This window comes from Pomacea canaliculata, linkage group LG1 (genome assembly GCF_003073045.1).
Source record: "Pomacea canaliculata isolate SZHN2017 linkage group LG1, ASM307304v1, whole genome shotgun sequence".
In the NCBI taxonomy this organism is placed as follows: Eukaryota; Metazoa; Mollusca; class Gastropoda; order Architaenioglossa; family Ampullariidae; genus Pomacea; species Pomacea canaliculata.
This window is the reverse complement of record NC_037590.1, coordinates 29,348,568-29,361,817: the sequence shown is the minus strand read 5'-3', so window position 1 is coordinate 29,361,817 and position 13,250 is coordinate 29,348,568. Positions and strand designations below refer to the sequence as shown.

Here is a 13,250-nt window from a genome sequence, read left to right as displayed (position 1 = left end):
CATGTTGGGCTGGAACCTCTCAAGACGCTGAGCTCATGCACTTAATATCAAGCATCGTAAGCATCATCAGCATTTATAGACAGCTGAAGAAAAACAGGCCTGGCATGATTTTCATGATGTTCTTCTTGATATTCAGAACAGTTTCTTAAATAAAACTTCTTCCTTCCTAGCAAGATTCCAGAATGCACGCATTAAGACCTCAGGAGGTGCTGGCCTATCTTGTGCTCTGTTAAACAAAGAACTTGCTGAACCTGATCAGACTTGTCAATTTGCATGACACAGAGATTAAGCAGGAAAGATGGACTTGTATAAGATGATCTCTTTGAATGGGCAGTGGCAGTTTTGCTCTGTGTAGTTCTCTCAGCCAGAAAGAAGCACACTTTTCCTGACCAAGTACAGTGACATTTTCTCTGATATATATCACTGATGTCATTGCACATTCAAGGTTTTGTCTCTCATCCTCCCACCCTACACCAATGATGATGAAAATGCCATGGTCATTTTTAATCTCTAGGAAACTAAACTCTTGTCTTAGTAATTAGGGGTATTCTGTGGTAGACTTATAAACAGAATATAACCGAGATATAACAGAAGGTCTTTAAGACTGACAGTCTGGCATATCTGTTTTTTTGTTTTAAATAAGATTGTTTTGTTTTTGATGGATTTCTTTGTTTATGTAATTTGGCAAAAGAAGAGTAAGTTTTTATTTCTAGTCAGAATAACTAGCTGAAAGGGGCAAGGCATTTCAAAGCAGTGACAGTATTTTTGTTTTTGTTTTTTAATAGTAAGTCCACTTGAAGTAATTGGCTGCAAAGTCATTCGCGACTTTATTTTGCAGGTTTGTGATTCAGGAGTTGTATGATACAGAGAAGGTTTATGTTGACGATCTGGGCAGCATAGTGGAGGTAATATTCCAGTACTGTCTCTTAGCTCTTATCCCATGGGTTTATAACACAGGTGCTGTGTCTGCTTGTTTCAGACTGGACAACTCATTATAGAGTCTATAGCATCAGCTGCAATTATGTTATTTTAGGGGCCTGCAAGTCATGGCTTATAGTCCGAAATTTACGGTACTATCCCAGCACAGGAAGAGACTGTGCTGTTATAGTTATGAGATGGAAAGATATGTTTTGTAATATGTGGCTGTTGTGCAATAATGATATTGCTTTTACAGGGCTACATGGGGTACATGAAAGAAAACCCTCTGCCAGGTGACTTGGAAGGAAAAGATAAAATTGTTTTTGGAAACATTCATCAGATTTATGACTGGCACAAAGAGTGAGTTAATGGTTTTATTTTTATTATTTTGGTTTACTTTAAGGTTTTAAATGCTGTGTTGATATGATATATGTGATGTATAAACTAAGCTTATTTTAAATAAATAATTTTATCTTTCTAAAAATTCTTACTTATTAAAACAACTGTAATTATTTTTCCCTTATTCTATTTTTCTTACTCTCAGTCAACCTTTTCATTCATGCTTTCTCACTTAATTCACCTCTCCTCTTTCTCTCATAAACACCCACCCACGTGTTCACCCTATGCTAGTATGGCTAAACAGCCTTGCTTTAGGGAAGTTTATGATTATTCAAATTGTGATTGTTTCAGAACAATGGTAATGGAGCTAGAGAAATGTCTGACTGAGACAGAAAAAGTGGGCTCCATTTTTATCCGATATGTAAGTTTGCAGCATATCATTAAGAAATTTTCAAAATACCTGCTTTACCTAGTGGACTTAAATATTGACTCTTAAAAATGAATTTTTATGTAATGAGGAGATAGCATTATCAAAGATATAGTGATGTTGCTCACTCTCCTTTCATTGTTTGCAGGAACGACGACTTTACATGTATGTCAAGTACTGTGAAAACAAGCCAAAATCAGAGTACATTGTGTCTGAATACTTGGATACCTATTTTGAAGAAATCCGTCAGAAACTTGGTCACCGGCTAACTTTGCCAGATCTTTTGATAAAGCCAGTGCAGCGTATAATGCGTTACCAGCTTTTGATCAGGGTTTGTTATGCGTGATTTTTTTTTTTTTTTCTGATTCATACGAATGCATTATCACTTAAATTAACATCCAGTAACTCATCCCCAAATCATCCCCTTATGTTTGTACTTTCTGAGAAACTATAATGCCCCACAATTCTTTCTCTCAATACATTTTTAAGTTGACAGTCAATTCTTTATAGAATAAGCAGAATTTGAGTATAACAGTGAAAGGTAAATAATGACTAGCACTTTTAGCTTATGCATGCAGTTAGTGCTAGGAATTAAAGTTACTTGTCTTTGTCTTATTTATATTTACCTGAGCAAAATCATGAGTTTATCAGAATTTCAAACTAATTATAACTGCTCTAGTTCATGCAAGGTCTAGTCATTCTTCTTGGTTTTGTCTAAATCTAAATATTGGTTAACTTGAATGCTATACATTCAAATCCCATTGTGCGGACAGTAGTTATATTATCTTTACTGAAGTAATATTGAGATATTGTGCATGAATCTGTTTGCTCATTTCTCACTGGACTTTTTTGGCATATTTTACCACAGGATATCCTGAAATACACTGAAAAGGCAGGGTTGGATACCACAGATTTGAAAAAGGCACTACGGGTCATGTGCATTGTGCCAAAGGCAGCCAATGATATGATGCAAGTAGGTCGCTTGCAAGGATTTGATGTAAGTTATAAGTTTATACATTTTTTTAGATCCTTAAAATTCATTATTTCTAACTCCTTTCCAGCTGTGATCATTTGTTCTGTCAGGTTTTATATAGAGTGTAATTAGTATGATCTAGCTGCTGATGAAAGACTATTTTCCTCACCTCATCTCCCATCAATATTAGGTTACATGATAAAGTGTGTTGGCATTGGTGTATGGTTCATGTCAGCTTTTACTTCCATTGTTGACAGGGCAAGATCACTGCTCAAGGAAAGCTGCTGTTACAGGTAAGATAGTCTTATGTAATTTTTCTTTCTGTCTCATGTTTATCTTTATTCATTGAATGATGTATGCTTACATGTATGTTTACTATGCTGCACATTAGAAAAGAGTAGAAACAGTTTTAATTTCATAGTATTCTTAGACAAAGCACACTGAACTATTTAAAATGTCTTATTTCTTGCTAATAAAAGGTTGAAATCAGAATACTAATTATATGTGATTAAAATTTATTGCTGATGTGATGTCTTTTTACAGGACACATTGTTAGTGTCGGAGGTTGTAGCAGGTATGGCACAAAAAGCTCGGGAGCGAAGAGTTTTCCTCTTTGAACAGATTATCATCTTTAGTGAGATGCTGGAGAGGAAGAAGGGAGATTTTTCCAATGCCAGCTATATATACAAAAATAGTCTCAAGGTGAGTGTTAACAGGCATAGGTGGAATTTTATTAATTTGTGCTTACTCAGGAATTTGCAAAAGGAAGACAGCTGGAACAACTGCACTGTGCGTAACAGATCAACAGAACATTCTTTATTCATTCTGTGTCAGTCATCTGTTTAAAGGCAATATTTTAGTAATTTCCATGGTACAGGCTTTTTCTATGTCTACATCTGCCATTGTCATTCTCCTTATAGTTACAAGCTGATTAGTCTGTGTGAAAAAAAGTCATTTCACTTTAGTCTTTATAATGTTGACAGAAATCCTTCTAGGAAAATTCAGAACTGTTGGTTTTGAGTGAATTTTGCAGCATCGAGTGAGGACAAGCAGATGAGAGAGTCAAAATAACAACAGAAAATGTAGTCAGTCAGAATACGGTTTGGGGTCTGTAAAAGAATGGAAAAGGGAAAGAAAGTAGAAGTAGGTGTATTTTACAGATTCCTGTTGGTGTGTGACAGGTGAATAAGATGTCAATGGCAAATCAAGAGGAAGGAGAACCATTGAAGTTTGTGTTGATTGACCGTACGCCAGGATCAGACATGAAGTACATTATTCAGGCTCCATCAGAGGAAGTCAAAGATACATGGATTCGTGAGATTCGCTCAATCCTCGATATGCAGGGGGACTTCCTCAGAGGTAACACAACTGTTCTCTCAGTTAAGAAAAAAATCTGGTTTACATTTTTTTGGGGGAAGCTTTTTTGTTAATGCATAGCCATAAGAAGCAGGCATGTCATGGGAATTTTTGAAAAGATGACCTGTGAAGGCCAGTAGATTGTCAAGAGAATGTAATTTATTTTCAAATTTAAGAATTTTAACCTTAGTACCCATTTCAAATGCATTTTTTTCAAAATAGCTAAACTGTCACATACCTTTTGTAGATACAGATTTATGTGTAATCTGAAATGTGGTGTAACTTTTTTAATAACTTAAAGCTCACCAGTCTTCAAGATTACATATGTAGCTCATAGTGTTACAGAATAGCTTTTATTGACATACTTTTTCTTAAACTGTTTTGCAGCTTTGCAGTCACCTATTGCCTACCAGAGAGAAATCTCAAAAGAATTGTAAGTGCACTAGTGTAAGTTCTTTTCTTTCATATTTGCAGCATGTGCATTTTTTTAGTTGACAGGAATGCTGATGTGTGTGAGAGAGTGAGCGAGAGAGAATGACCTTTGGATATATGCTTGTATATTCATGCCTTTATAGGCTGGACAGAGTGATACACAAAGTACGAAAACTGATTGTTCTAGTTTCTACAGTTTAGGGGAAGAATAAAAAGTTTCAGCTGCGTGCTTTCTTTTAGTAAAAGCCAAAAGTTTCAAGGTCTTAGTATTGCCTGGTACAAGTTGTCAGATTTGATTGACATGATTAGACAACAATCCAGGATTCATACATGAAAGGATCTTACTGGAACTATTTTTAAAATATTTAAACACCATACAGAGCTGTTCCATGCAACATCATCAGAATGTGCATGAAGGATGCTACCTGCCAATCAGTTGAAAAGGCACTCAGTTGCTACTGTTACAATCATAACATATATTTTTGCTGTAGCAACATATTAATGTGGGTTGACCTTGTCTTCCACTCACCTTTGTACACAGAAACAAAGCACATTTGACACATGCACACAATTGAAATAATTCATTAGTCAATAGTAACAACTCAGTTCTATCTTTACTAGTCTTGCACTGCTTTCCATAGTTCACCTTCAGCAGAGCGAAAAGTTTCATTGAAAATGGCCAAATGTTAACTGTATTTTATCATGGCTCAGAGATCTTTCTGTTCGCAAATCACTAGTTAATTACTCTCACAGAATGTAAACAGTGATTAGTGTCAAATACTTTTTTGCTGAGTGCGTGTGTAAATAATTTGGAACAGTGCCAGTAAGATGTAATCACTTGAAATTATTGTATGTTAAACATCTATTTAGAAAAAGAGAATCAAGTTCACCAAAAAATGGATGAAAAAAAATACAGTATGTATTCCATGCTTCAATTTCAGATTAGAGCGTTTCGTCAAAGAATTTGGTACCTGTTAGGGGGGCCATTATCATCACTACTTTGACATGCTCTTTTATATATTGTTTCAACTTCAGAGTATTTCATCCCTCAGGGAGTCTGGCACTAGCAGGGTCATTCTCCACCACTTTGATATACCCTAATCGGGGTGAAATATGCAAATTTCCTGTCAGTGCAGGTTAAGAACACATGCTTAGGCATTATTTAGGATCAAAGATTTCTGTACTTTGCATACTGTTCTTTCTTAAAGCTGAGCGTTTTTACACCCAACTTTGTTAATGTTGAAATATTTTTCTCATGGTATACCTTTTTTTGAGTTGTTTTTACATAATTTTAATGATTCCCAACTTACTGTCTACAAATTTTGTAAAAACTTGCCTTCACCAGGAAATAGGGCAGTGACCAATCAGTCAGGTATTTTTTCACTTGATGACAGCTATGTCAATATTACAATAATAGAATTTGTACCATGAATTTTTCTGTATGGAGGCAGCAGCAAAGATCGGCTGTCCCAGGTTCAGATCTTGTGTCGGACACACTCTTCTTTCTCTGTATGTGACACGTCTTTACAGAGCTGACTGCTTTGCTGTGAAAAAAGCATCCTTAGTTGCTGGATCTTGTAAAATAGCAATTCCCTCAACCACTACCACCACCCTTTCTTGTGTAGAGACGGGCTCAATGTATTTTGCACAAAAAGACTGCAAACGAACTGACAGTTGAACAGAAAACCATACAAGTGTCAGCAAACACATGATACGATGGCAAACATAAGCAAAGTGCATAAATGAAGATCGAGAATTCTTTTTTTAAACCAGTTGCATAATGAAATATATTTCCTTGAAATGTTGCCTAACTTTCTTACATGCTGTTGCACAAATCTAACATTATGCCTGTTGCATTGAGGACTGTCCTCAGTAAACATGATTATTTTTCAAATACCGCACCTACAATGTAAAATAACAACTGCTGGGAGTAAATTGAATGTTCAAAAAGGCACAAACGAGTCCTGTTTATATTGTAGAAGCTGAACAAGCCTCACAAGACAAAGATTCTGCTGAAAGGAAAATTTACATTCATTCCACACTTAATTTTCAGTGAACAGTTAAATAATAAATTTGAGTGTACACGTGTAAATTTTACAGTGGGATTTCCACTTTATTACTTTATACACCCCAAAGTTTTGAGATACTTGAAACAGCAGTGACTGATTTTTATGGTCATTTGCAAAGGCACGTTTGCAGTGGTACGGTGTTGCCGATGCATCAGTTCACTGAGGTTTAAGCTTGATTTTAATCATTTTCTTCCTTTTAACTGCAAAAAGTAAGCAAGCCCAGGCTAGGTAAGGACTGATGAACAAGGAGACTGAGAAGGTAGATGTACTCATTTCTGTTAAAACAAGCCAGAGATCTGTCCTCAAGACTGAGTGTCAGAGGACTGGGGCAGCTGTTTGTTTGCCAGAAGGGTCATGACCCTCATTTGTGTAGAAGTACTCTGTGGACCAGCTCTGTAGGGAAGGAAAGGGCAGGCGAACATCCCATCAAAGTGATGAGTCAAGGGAGGCAATAAAAAGTGGGTAGGAGTTACAGGTCCAGAACTAGTGTTAATGACTGAGCAGTTCCCATGATAGTTGCATTATGAAAACATTTCTTTTTAGTAATTGTAGAATTCTTTTGGCCCCACCCTTTTATTCTACAAAAGTTTTGGCAAAGGGTAGGAGTATGATGGAAGAGTTAGAGATTTAAAAAAAAAAAATAAATAAACACTTCATAGTACACCACAAACATGGGAAGCAATACAGGGGAGGTGAAAGTAACATTGTTCTTCACAGAAAGCTTTCATTAAACTCAGCAATATGACTTTAAGCTTCATTATTTTTCACTAAACTATTTATGTAAAGAGCTCAAGAATGCTGGTGTCACTTTCAGGATAAATTGATTAGCTCAGAACATGGACAGATGCAGTTAGTCATTTGTTTCAAACACTCCTACTCAAGGGATGCACACTTTACATTGGTACATCTCGTATTGCATGAGCTGTGGTCCACTTTATATGATATGAATCACTCAGCATCAATACATTACATTACATCACTACATCATGTAGTTCATTTTCCTTTCAGATTCTGCGTTAATGTTGCTCTCTGAAAAAGTTGTACAAGTAGGCAAGACCTCTTTTCTGAAACCGAAAGGTCCATTTTACTCCTAGAATCGTTCTTGGGAGCAGAAGACAAAGTAGTCACAAACATTTACAGTTCTTAAAATGTTCGTGTGGCTGCCCACATGAGCTAAAGTAAATTTAAACTTCTTTTTTTTTTTTGGTGTTTGTATATTACGTTATCACATCTTCCTTATCTGTGCTTTGAAATTTCCTGTTTGTGCTTATCATTTACCTTCTTATCTTTGTCTGCAGATCAGCACCAGAGTTTGGAAGCATGCCTAAAGACTCGGTGCTACGTAAAACTCAGTCCCACCCAGCCTCAGGCACCAAAAACAGTTCTCCACTAGCTGCATCAGGCAAAAAAGGGCGACAGGACTCGGAAAAACACAAACGTTGCAAATCTGTGCCAATGCCTCTTCCAGAGATCACTGGGGAGCAGGGTGAGGACTCCTCTTTTAGCAAGCTGTCATGTCCCAATTCTCCTACAGAAACATCGAAAGACTCTGTGTCCCAACGGAAGTCAAGCCCTGTGGGTGATAGCAGGTCAGAGTCACCCAAACCCAAAAAGACAAACTTCCGTGGCATCCGCTCCCTCCAGCGCAAGGCAAAAAATGAGGGAGGAAGTGGTGCTGGTGGTAATAGCAGTGGAGGAGGTCAGATGTCATCATCATCCACAGCAACTGCAGCATCTGCAACGACGACAACGGAGACGTATGCAAACATGCACTCAATGCCTGACATTGTACAGGACAGTGGGGGCAGGACTTCTAGCACTGAGCCCGGTGTAGCCAGGGCCCCCCTGTCCCAGCCCACGGACACGGACCAGGTGCCGGTAAGTGCCAGCAGTTTGACTAGCTGATGGTGCGGGGACTGCCAGCATCACCTCCCTTTGCTTGCCCCGCCCTGCCCCGTGGAATGTGCACGTGTATCATGTGTAACTTTCTTTGTCTCGGCCCAACTAGGGCAGTCTTGTTCGTTTTCTAAGTCAGTCAGTCTGCAGTCAGTTTGATGTCTAACCACCTGGATATTAATGGCACACTTACACTTTCACTCAGATGTGGATCAAAAACAAAGAAAAAAAAATAAAACCAAAGCAAAAAGTTAAGATGGAGTCACCAGTGCTGAATATGCTGTGGATTATTTCAAGTGAAGATAACGAGACAACAGTATTGGCTGCATGCAAGTCAGTGATTCTGTGTTTTTTCCCCAACCCCATCCGTAAAAAGTAAGATCCCTCTCTGTAGCTCTGGCCTTCCGTACCTGATGCCATTGCTGGTGACTGCAGATTGGCACTGGCCAGGTGGCGTAGGTGAGGCAGGGCAAAGGGGCTGGTAACTATGGGAGTGATTGACTTAGTGTTGTGCTCCGTAGTTCAACGTTAACCTTTTTGCCTTGTGTACTCGGCTGATGCCAGGTCCCCATACATACACACATATACAGCCCTGTGCTCAAGGAAGGGGAAGGGATAGGCTTCTAGCCACATCGTCCTTCCCTTTTCAACAAGCCTGGGCTGAGGGACTTGCCTAGTGCATGCTGGCTAAACCAAAATACGCCATGACTTCATGCTAGCCATTTTACCACTATACCGTTCCACCTTCTCATCAGCAGCCAAGGATACCTACAGTTTCCATGGAGATGTGATGCTGACTTCTGTGACACCTTGGTTATTTGTTTTTGACCAAAAAAAAAAAGAGCTTGTGTTTCCTGTGGATATATTTGAGTTTCAAATGTGTGTGTATTTCAAGCAGTGTCTTCATTTTTTTTTTCAATATTTCCTTATTTGTCATCTTCATCAAGGTAAGTGAGTGGGTAGATTTCTTCACCAGTTTGGCTTGTGTGCATGCTTGAATGACCCAAAGATTCTGATGTTCACTTCGTTTCCACATTCTCGTTATTCACTTTTTACAAATTAATGCAATATTTCACTTAATGTAGCAAGCTAGTAGATTTTGTGTGACTGATCTACAAAGAATTTCTTTTTTTTGATGAGAGGGGTTGTGTGGGCATGGTGTTTCTCTTAGGTAAGGCAGTGCAATTAAAACCTTTAATGTGAAGCAGTGTTGTAAAGACAAGGAGAAGGCACAGTTTGGGAAGTGTGAACTGTGTGGTTTTGTCCAAGAACTGCATACTGAGCCTGTTTTGATGCATTCTGTATCTTCGTGTATTCTAGGTGCTTTAAACAAATTCTGGTAGAAAGTCCCACTTAATATATGCCTCTCCACCTTCATGGTGTGTTCCTGCCATTTCACCTTCACCAGATCACTTGTCAGCTGAGGAAACATTTTTTACCTGATGAAAGCCAAAACAAAATGAAATTGAAGTGCATGGATAAGAACAAAATACATTTAAGTGCATCATGGTGAAATCTTTGAGCATAGTGTGTGACAGAGAGAGAAAGCGCATGTGAGCTGGTTATTGTGCGTGTGATTGTGTTCAAGACTGCTTGTGGGCATGCATGACTGTCTGTTGTGATGTGCCTATCTACATTCTTGGGCTCATGTTCATGGTTGCCATACACTGAATCTCAAGCAGGAAAATGACTCCTTTTGTGTTCCATGATCTCAGAGATATAATTAAAATTCTACCTTTGCAGAAGTAGCAGTAGCTCACACAACATCCAGTTAGCTTTATCATTATTGTCATATAAGCTTTTCATCTGATCATTGTATTTAAACAAAAGAAATATAAACTCATTTTGCTCATCACTTAATATATTCTAAAATTGCTCATAGCTGCAGTTATTTCCCAACATATGTGTGCTATTTTTCAAAGATTATTATTAAGAGTATTGTTCACGATCAAATATTTTGTAATACTATCTCTTGCCTACTGTGTTGGTGAAGTCACTGCAGACTAGTTTGAGGTGCCGAAGAAAGCAAGTTTGCTCGTTATCTCAGAAAATTACTCTCTTTAGAACAGTACCTTTTGTACACTTGAGGCTCTCTTAAGTTTGCTTAAGGTATATAGATGCCTGCAACATGCACTTGACCCTGACTATTTGAATCATTTGAATGAAGCTTAGAATGTTTTCTCCTTCTCTTATTATCAAATAATGAAACAGTAAACAACGTTTACAAAATAACTCTAGAGACGACCAGTCACATTGCTTGTTTATGAGTGCTGAACTACCCTCCAGTAGCTGAAATCTGATTAAAGCTAGTCACTTGTCATGTAGGCCATTCATGATGAAGTCTGAGGTTTTTTTTGAGGGTTAAAAATGTATGGTAATGATTGTTTAGATGAAGCAAGATATCTATTTTTGTGCATTACAACACTTTTGCTTACTGATAGTTAATTACACGTGTCAGTATCAGAACACTTCTTAGGTGTCAAGTAATGTTTTTCATCATCTGCCTGTCAAAAATGGAAACCTACAAGACTTGCATCACAGTGTCCCTTCTACCATGTAGTTCCTTTGTAAATAATTCTCATTTCATTTTGGGTTGTAGATCCAAAATTCCTTCAGCTGCATAGTTCCACCTTCTCCTTTCCAAATTACTACTCTTCAGCTGTGATAGCTCAGCAACCTTGTATCACCAAAAGCAGCCTCACAACCCTAAGTGTTTTAATGACATTCTGTAGTGTTCCCGTTACTGAGATACATTTGTATTGCATAAATCATTTGAACTCATCAGCACCAAACCAGAGAATTTATTATTCCAAAGCTTTCTGAGAACTTCAGCATAATTATGTGAGTGTGGTGAAAATCAGTAGGTCCTTTTATTTAAAAAAAGGTTTGTTTTTGTATCCAGGTTTAACTGCTAATGTAAATAAGAGACAGTGAAAAGTCTTGTTGCCGGTCATTTATTGATGGGAATAATTTCTTGTGTTTGTAAATCGATTCATATGTTGTTCTGTTTCATTTGCAGAAATAAAGCTGTTCATACAGTTTTTCTATGTTTTATTTTGCACTAGTTCTCCATGTCATGATTGGTTGTGGTTTTCTTGTGTGTTAAAACATTTTGTTGTTTTACTTTACCCTTCACTTATTTCAGGTGTCTTTCTTATGTACTTCATTAATTTTCCAAATACTTTGTTCCCGCTGTCTGCACAGATGATCAGTCTTGCAAGACAAACTTTTTGTCTTTCCATCACAATCCCCAATTTCCAGGTCTTTAAGGTGTGTGTGTGAGAGAGAGAGAGCATTTTCATCCCTGTTTGAGCTGAGTGTTGTAGCAACAATGACCAGGAGGAGCGGGAAAGGCAGCAGAGCATGAGAAAGAGTGAGCGGTTTCTTGTATACAGATCAGGCAGGTTTTTGCTGTTAGCTGCTTCTACAGAAGATCTGCCGCAGGTGGAATCGATGCTGAGCTTTAGGGGGGCGGGGAAGGTGTTAGTGCGGGAGGAAGCAGCTGCGGGCGCCTCCCTGCAATTAAAAAACAAACGATTTCACCAGGGTAGATATACGCTAGGAACATATGGCGAGCTGAGCGAGATGTGGGGTGCATGAGCACCAGACCCGAGGTTGGTGCCGGGTACTGGTGTAGCTGGTGTGCGTTAGAACAACAGCTGATGGCCATGGCGCCAGTAGTCAGTGTACACCTGCCTGTCCTCCTGTCTGTGCCAGTGTGACGTAGCTGCTGATCGCTCAACCGTGCCTGACTCCAGCAGCAGCAGCGGTCACGGCGGTCTGGTAGTGCCACGCTCTGTGTCACAGGATGAGCGGGTGACTTCGTGTCACGCCGACCTGGCACTGCCAGACTACCAGAAGATGAGCAGATGACGTCATGTCATGCCGACCTGGCACTCACTGGATGATGGAGTGGTGTCGATCGTTTACTGGTTGTATCCTTTAGGAGATATAAATTTTCTTTCTCTCCCTCTTTCTTCAGTCAACTCAAAATGCACGGCAGTGGAACAAGTGCACCTGACGGTGACGGGAGAGGATGGATGAGGAAGCATAACAAGACTGCTAGGGTGAAGTGAGCGCTAGGAGGGGTACCTCCCTCTCCCTCACAGCTGTCAAATATGTCTGAATGTGGACAGTTGGAGGACTTGAAAGTCTTGGCCACAGTTGAGCGAATCACCCCTACCCCTCTACTCAAAGCGCGGAGATGCATCGACTGACACCAGCAGACGATGAAACATCGATTGACGCAGATGTTTGAAATATCGATTGTCATTAGCAGTTTGCGGTCTCCAAATGTGTATTGGTTGGAGAGTAGGGGGGACGCGAGGCACCCTGGGTGGTAAAGCCTGATGGCAATGGGAGCCTGGCGTGTGCACAGAAATTGAGCGTTAATGGAGGTGGGGGTGAAACGGCGGGGCGCGATGTTTGAGCACCCCCATCTTCCACCCAAGTTTGCCACCCCACCATAGCCTCCTTCGCCAACCCGCCAACCCTCCGCAGATGGAGGAGAGCGCTGGGCCGTACATGAAGCTGGTGAACGCTGGCAGCAGTAGTGGAATGTGTGATATGAAACAGGACCTGGTGTGGAGTTGGCCATGTTGGTACAGTACTAGCAACTCGTCGCTTCTCTTGTTTAGACACCTACACCTGTCACTCTAGGGCAGAGCTGGTGGGGAGGGGCTCGTGTACTGTCATTCACCTTTCAGTCATTGCACATTAAACATGCACATTGATGAGGGAAAAACTACCAGCCTGATTACACCTGTCTTCTTTCTCTCTCTCACAACTTTTACAATCTTTTTACAATAGCTAACAGTATAAGCGCGTTCTTTGGCCGAGA

General features: G+C 39.4%; 3 protein-coding genes across 6 annotated transcripts in view; all 3 read left to right on the top strand.

Moving 5' to 3' along the window:
* The window catches only part of LOC112565205 (triple functional domain protein-like), a 121,287-nt gene extending 120,038 nt beyond the window's left edge, over positions 1-1,249 (top strand). For all 4 annotated transcript variants that reach the window (XM_025240555.1, XM_025240546.1, XM_025240538.1 and 1 more), the window contains 2 exons: positions 839-905; positions 1,175-1,249. The gene's annotated coding sequence lies outside the window, so the exon portion shown is untranslated. The remainder of the gene's footprint in view (positions 1-838; positions 906-1,174) is intronic.
* On the top strand, positions 299-4,450 carry LOC112560990 (rho guanine nucleotide exchange factor 25-like). The gene is made up of 10 exons (XM_025233094.1): positions 299-306; positions 839-905; positions 1,175-1,278; positions 1,609-1,678; positions 1,833-2,015; positions 2,553-2,681; positions 2,915-2,950; positions 3,201-3,359; positions 3,839-4,016; positions 4,401-4,450. Exons 1-10 carry the CDS (start codon positions 299-301, stop codon positions 4,448-4,450), a joined length of 984 nt encoding a protein of 327 aa, XP_025088879.1.
* Positions 3,938-13,250, top strand: part of LOC112565235 (triple functional domain protein-like) — a 25,919-nt gene continuing 16,606 nt past the window's right edge. Inside the window, 3 exon segments of the mRNA XM_025240590.1 lie at positions 3,938-4,016; positions 4,401-4,460; positions 7,813-8,392. Coding sequence (XP_025096375.1) covers positions 7,835-8,392 — 558 coding nt within the window. The 5' untranslated portion in view covers positions 3,938-4,016; positions 4,401-4,460; positions 7,813-7,834.